General features: G+C 42.2%; 1 protein-coding gene across 1 annotated transcript; it reads right to left on the minus strand.

Moving 5' to 3' along the window:
- Positions 1-3,704: 3,704 nt before the first annotated feature.
- On the minus strand, positions 3,705-4,439 carry LOC119346803 (non-specific lipid-transfer protein 4.1-like). The gene has a single exon (XM_037615950.1). It carries the CDS (start codon positions 4,345-4,347, stop codon positions 4,000-4,002), a length of 348 nt encoding a protein of 115 aa, XP_037471847.1. The 5' UTR covers positions 4,348-4,439; the 3' UTR covers positions 3,705-3,999.
- Positions 4,440-7,462: the final 3,023 nt, after the last annotated feature.

Here is a 7,462-nt window from a genome sequence, read left to right on the forward strand (position 1 = left end):
GGAGAGATAGGGAAACGTTGGGGCTAACTGTGGATGGGCCTTGTGGAGCATGGAGTAATTAGTGTGTGATTACCATAAAACAAAAAATGGTTGTTAATATAGATAGTTTGTAAGATTAACTGAAACCACAAAAATAAGTGATAACATAGATGCAACATATATATACAATGCCATATATACCTTTTTAAATTTTCAGTAAAAAATGACATGAAATAAAAAAAAAACGTGTAACTGATAGTAGTACTATAGGAGGTGAATAAACCTCTCAAGTACGACATGAAATAACTTGTTGCTACCCACACATTGTGTTTTCTTATTTATACATCATATCACGTGCTTTCTTTACAAAGTGATCCCGTGGATCAAGCAACTCAAAACACACACATGTTCATCTATAATTTCCAGGCGTTCTTTATACGAACCTCTTGAAACAGGGCTTATTGCTATCGATTCGATGATCCCTATAGGGTGCGGTTAGCGAGAGTTCATTACTGAGGACAGACAGACTGGCAAAACAACAGTAGCCACAGATACATTCCTCAGGAAAAAAGGGAAGGATGTAAGAAAAACGAGAGCGAGCCTTCACGAAAGAAAATGCAAGTGAAAGAGAATTGTAAAAATGTCCTAAAAGTGGTGGTTGTTTTCTTTATGGATCGGGTAGATCCATATTTTCTGAGGTGGAGACGCTACCACTACTACAACCACTATCACTATCACTACCACTACCATCACCGCCACTACTACTCCTACTACTATCAATGGCACGCTTTGGGGTTGGTAAGAATATGGTCATTATTGTAGTTAGTCGATAGTGGACTTGAATGCTTTACACTTTCATTTTTTGCTCGCTTCAGCATAACTTGGGTCTTTTATGACTTCTTTATTGGCCGGCAAATTTGTGTGTGTGTGTGTGTGTGTGTGTGTGTGTGTGTGTGTGTGTGGGCGCGCGCCTTCATCTTGGCTGTGTTCATTCTATCTGTGGAGCTCATTGTGTTTGTATTATCTTGATGCTTCATTTTGAGTCATTAAATTCAGTCTTCGTCGGAGAAAAACCAAGGTGAGGGACATGATCGACATAAATTACTTGTCTATCATATATTACTTCTACAATTTTTCCAGTTGCAATGCCCAGTTACCTTACCAGTGTCTGCTGACAAATGGCTAAAAATAGCAATTTTACTACCAGCATGACTCAAATATAATGCTCATCCCCTCTCTCATAATTTAAACCCATAAGAGATCCTCTGCATTGACTTTATTTCCGTCGTATCTCACGGTAGTTATGTGGAATAAAATATCAGGAGAAATGATTATAAGTATAAACCATATACTGGAAATGTACATGGTAAAACATACAATAAAATCTCGGTTCTACACAAATGGCTAAAAATAGCAGTTTTACTACACAAATTAAACTTCTCCGCTCTATTATTTCACACACACCTCCTACCTTGTACTGCTACAAGGAATTAAAACCCAACTTCTTTGGGCAAAGTTAAAAAAACCAACTTACATCGACTTTCTAGTCTTCAACATACCTGCACGGGATTTTGAAATGAGATAGGAGTACCTGGATGCATCTTCCTATAGATTCAAAGCGTAAGAGTAGGAGCCATGGGGAACTTAGCAATATCTACGACACCCCAAATTTGTGCAACGGAGACTCGCGAAACAGTTTTTGACAGCTACGCCCTTATCCTATAAAGCTCACCTTTTTCCTTGGCCTGAGAACCACGTATGTGATGGAGATGCGATGGTAATAAGGCGGACCAAATGATAAATCATACATTTTGCAAGACAATGGCGCGTGCCTATGAAGAGAATAGAAACCCAACATCTTGTCGTGCCCCGCCGTAAGTTTTCGCACCGAGGCCTTCTCTGGAAAAATATGTTAGACCAGTTTTTTTAGTAAATTTACATATTTCTATTTGTACTTCAATCGAAATATATGTTCATATTTTCTGCCAAAGCTAAAATTATATCAAAACTTACATACCGATCTGTATTCGGAAAATTCTAAAATTTTAGAACTTTTAGCACTAAGATAATTTCTGAGATACACATTTCCGTCCACATTTTTACTAAAATCACTTGAATAAAATTAGATTTATCTATTTGAACTTCAATAAACATATGGAGTTCATATTTGCTACCGAAGTTGGATAGTTATCTAAATTCGGATACCAAACTGTATTTGTAAAATTCTACTGCCTCTGATCCAAAAGAAGTGTCGCAGCTTTAAATTAAGGTTAGTTAAACCTTAGCTCAAAGATGCGACACTTATTATGGGTCGGAGGGAGTACAGTTTTTGATGGAAAAAGACTGAAATTATGTGGTTGTGCGATATTGGCAAGCAGCTGACGATCAACTATCCACTTTCAATGTGACACAACATAACTTTCTTGTTATTTTTTATACCATAAGCATTTAGTCCACGTACTCCAAGCTGAAGGCTGTCACTAAAATTTACTAAAACTGCACAAGTAATTGATAACATAGACTTACAATGACATCAATTTTGTAATATTCAAACAGTGTCTGATTAAAGTTTTTAATATTCAATCTAAAATGCCTGAAACAATAAGAAAAATCTGTGCAATTTATAGTTGCAATGCAGGCAGTGAACAAATCTCTCAATCAGGAAATGAAAATAAATTGTTTATTGCCGCAAGTTATGTTTGCTTATTTTGGTCACATTACATTATTTCTTTCCTGAACTGATCTTGCGATTCTGTCAAGTCAAAAACACAAAAACAACATATTGTAGTTAAAGGCTTTACCAACCATCATCGTGGGGAAAGTCATCGTGAAAACTGTTTTTCATAAACTAAATAAGCATCATCTTTTTTTCCCTGAAAAGTTACCCATGATTGTCTTTTTTTTTCATGTGGATGAGGATACAACATAGAAAAAGAAAATTGATCATCCCACGGTTACTTAAGCCATTCCGGATAGAGCTATGTTGAGATGAAAAAGGTTGAACTTCAGTATAAATGCTTATATGTAAATATATTTCAGGTATAGTATATTTTTGGAAAAATTCAAACACCTGACTCAAATTAGCATGGAGAGAATATGTCCATCCGTGCGCCTTCTGTAAATAAGGAGAAAATTCTATTATTCCCATGGTCCACCTATAGCGAAAAGTAGATATTAACTTTCTATTTGTGCAAGTATTTAGTTCCGCAGTCCACTCAGCTTTCTTATGTCGTACCCTGTCAGAACGCCGGTTTATTACTGTGATTGGATCCATAATTACAAGTTCATACTCTCCGATCAATTTATAACAAACATGAAGTATATTGTACGTACTATCACAACCAAGAGTATTCCAATTTTTTGCCCTACAAGCTAACAACCAGTGTCTAATTAATTGACATCTCGCTGGATGATCTTTCATGTACACTGTTTGAAATTTACCTTAATCTGTCTAGAAGTATATTGCAGTGTATTGGATGATGGTGATTTAAGCAGTTCTAAGTATATTCTGATTTCTTATAATTAAGCCAGTAGGTGTTTTTGTTGGTGGTTGCATTCACTAGAATTCTGTGTGTTTTGTTGAGGAACCAAAGTGAGTGAAATGCCATAGTTCCATTCCTAGTAAATTGTTGGGTTCATTCCTACGTCTTGCTTGGAGCAACAAACTGGAATGGAATGCTTTCCCAGTCTTGCATATATCAAAAGTGCTGAATAACATGCGCACGCAAGTAGAGCTGATCAGCTGAGTATACAATCCATATATCAAAAGTACACATGGTACAAAGTACAGCAAACTCGGGGAGTGGAAGAACAACCAAACATCGATACAACAGTGTGGCCGGCCATGCAGAGCTGCTTGGACGTACGTACTCCTCTCTCTCTCACGCAGTGAGATAATATGAGAGCATTTATTCATATATATATGTGGGTGTGCGTGTGTGTGACCTCAACGTACTAAGCGTAGATCCAGCAACGATGGCGTAGGGGACGATGGCAACAGCGATGGCAGCAAGTGCTCGATCAGCGAATCTTAGAGCAGTCGACCGAAGAGCTGATGGCGTAAGGGACGCTAACGCCGCACTTTGTGGGGATGCCGCCGGCCTTGCCAGCGTTGAGCCCAGCAGCAGCGCTCTTGATGCACTTGCACGCCGCTTGCTTGTCAGCGGTGCTCCGGGCTGAGCTGGCTAGACTCCTAACGCCGCTGCAGCAGGCTGCAGATGGGCTGGCGCCGTTGCCGCGTGCATAGGAGATGCAGGGGCTCAAGGCAGAGCTCACCTGACCGCACGATACAGCCGCCTCCGTGACTGCGAGGAGCATAGCAGCCACCACGGCGACGAGCACGACCTGAGCAACAGCAGAACGGGCCATCTCGATCAAGCTAGCAATAGTAGTGGTAGTGAGCTCAGGCAGAGATGATGAGATAGCTAGATTTGCTAAGTGATTGTAATGGTGAGGAGTTTCGTGGGGATGCATGGGCTTAAATAGGGCTTCTTACCATCACGGGATTCCATTCGGAATAAACAGTGTAGTTTCTTGGTGTCAAGTATTGTGTCTACGTGTGCCAATTCAATTGATGCGAGCAAATGCATGAATTTAGGTTGTTGGATGTTGGAATTGATTTATGGGTGTTAATGCATTTAGGAGATGGTTGGTTGTTACCGTTTGGTTGGGCCGATGGATGGACCAAGCACTACATCCAGGCGTTCTAGCGGTGGAATGTGGTTGATTAGCGTGTACACAGCAGATTAATTATGAGACTAAGACATGTACGCAGTCATATAGTGGCCGACCATGGAGTAGTTGAGTGCATCTATGATGGTGAGCACGACCATTGAACTGTGCATATACGTACATCATCATTTTTACCCAAAATACGCTCTGGCCTACCGAATCCAATAGCTCAGCTTCAAAGCGGAAACCGGATTTGCTTCCAATAGAAGCACAGCCGTGCATCTCGGAAAAGGGAAAAAAATGTTTTTTCCATCCACAAGAGGTACTGATTTACTTCTCGTGGAGTCAAGAATTTGCTTATGCGAGAGGGAAAAATCTTGGATTTTTTCGACCATGAGAGGCACTAATTTACTTCTCGTGGAGGCACGGATTTGCTTCCACGACAAGCACGGCCGTGCCTCTCAGAAAAAGACAAAATATGTTCTTTTCCTTCCACGAGAGGCACTAATTTAGTTCTCGTGGAGGTGCGGATTTGCTTCCGCGAGAAGCTTGGTCATGCTCTTGGAAAGGGAAAACCGTGCTCTCGGTTCGAGTTTTTTTCGTCCGATTTTTTCGTGGAAAAAAGTTCGTCGAAACCTATCAACATACGATCTAGTTTTGAAGATCTCGACGCGAGGAATCCAACGGTGAAATGGTTCAGGATTTGGACACATGGTTGAGAGATAAAACATTTTGAATAAAAAATCTATGAAAAAGGAAAAATCCCAGGTTGCGACAAGTGGCGCACATGCAGTTCGACACATGTTGCACCATGGGAAGGTGTGAGTGACATTTACAAAGAGTACTCTTTAATCAGTGATTTCGGTAGTTGAGTGCATTAATTATGATGAGCTCGACAAGTGAACTATATCAATCTAGTTGTGCATGTGGTCATGCATGCCTGGGGATCATCTACCTTGCCTTACTTGGTCCCGATATCACAGCTTAACATTCATTGGTACCATATTCAGAGCTACATTTCAAATTTTTATTTGTACATCATGCATGTTTTATTCGAAGGTGATCCCACGATTCTAGCAACTCAAAAACACAAAAGGACACATGTTCATGTTAAGACCTTTATGTCCATCATCTTCTTGGTCGTCGTTACTATTATAGTCATTATTATTGTTGTTGTTGTTCTTGTTGTTACAATTTATTTGTGGGGAACGCCATTGCCCGTCTTGTTCTAAGAGAAAACAAAGGAACACTATCTCTTGTTTCCTCACAAGATACCCTTGCCTGTCTTTTTCGTTCACGTGGATGTGTGCACCACCTTCAGAAACGAAATTGATCGTTCCACGTTAACTCTAGTAATATATCAATGGAACTAAGTTGGTACAAAACCGGACGATATTCGATCTAAATGCATATATAAATATATTCTTAGTTAATATATGTTCAGTTGTTTTACAAATACACATTCTAAATTACCACAGAGAAAAAAATGTGCACTTGGGAGAGTTGTAATTCAGCACCAAATGTCACTGTCCCCTTGGTTCACCTGGAGTGAATAGATGTTAATTTGCCTCTGTGCAAGTATTCAGTGCCATAGTCCACTCGGCTTTTTATTAATGGTAAGTGCCTCATCCGTCAATGTAGCAGCATGTCTCATGATGATTTAGTAATGCCGATGGATGCGTCATTAGAGAATCTCCAACCACAAACACACTAAGCAGGCCCCGAAACACCCGCGGACGCGTCCGCGGACAGTGACTGGACAGCACAGCAAAAACGTCCGCCACAACCATAAAACTCAAATTTCGTACCTCCGTACCGAAATAGCACAGCCATGTAAATAAAAACCTATGTACTACGTACATAGCTAAAAGAACTATTGTTGGAGATGTTGACGGTCTCCTTGCCTGGGGCTAGGTAGATGGGAAAGTGCGGTAGCTCCTACGCCTGTGAAGACTCTGGCCCCTCCTCCACCTCCGCCTTCCCATCCAATTCTATGAACAGTGCTTCCATCGCCGCCTGTTTTATTCCGATGAACTGTCGGTTAGCCTCGACATAGACCTCGTCCTAGATGGACTCATGGACGGCGGTCTGTTCTACCATCTCCATCGCATGGGCGGCCTCGTACTCCACCTTGGCATCCGCCACGGCGAAGCCCGCAGACAGCCACACCTCCACCTACTCCCCTCTGGCTCCGCTACCTCCTTCTTCACGGGCTCTGCTTTCGACAGCTGCTCCCCCTCCTCCTTCTCCTCCTCCTCCTGCCCCACCTGCTCCTCTTCATCCTCCTCCTCATCCGCCACCACCTCCTCCATGAGATAATACGAAGGCTTTTTGTGTGTGTGTGTGTGTGTGTGTGTGACCTCAACGTACACATGGTGACCATTGGTTGATCAGCAAATCTTAGAGCAGTCGACGGAAGAGTTGATGGTGTAGGGGATGTTGACGCCACACGCTTGGAGGGAATGTCGACGGCGTTGCCAGCGTTGAGCCCACCGGGAGCGCTCTTGATGCAGTTGCACGCCACTTGCTCGTCAGCGGTGCTTCGTGCTGCGCTGGCCACACTGCTGACACGGCTGCAGCAGGCCACAGTCGGGTTGGCACCGTTGCCGCTGGCATAGGAGATGCAGGGATTCAAGGTAGAGCTTACCTGTCCACAGGATATGGCCGCTTCGGTGGCTACGAGGAGCATAGCTAGCGGCCACTAGGGCGACCAGCATAAGCTGAGCAACTGCAGCATGGGCCGTCTTGATCTAGCTAGCAATAGTAGTCAACTGAAGATGATAAGAAGGCTAGATTCACTATGTGATTGCAC

The sequence above is a fragment of the Triticum dicoccoides genome, unplaced genomic scaffold (genome assembly GCF_002162155.2).
Source record: "Triticum dicoccoides isolate Atlit2015 ecotype Zavitan unplaced genomic scaffold, WEW_v2.0 scaffold51229, whole genome shotgun sequence".
Taxonomy (NCBI): domain Eukaryota; kingdom Viridiplantae; phylum Streptophyta; class Magnoliopsida; order Poales; family Poaceae; genus Triticum; species Triticum dicoccoides.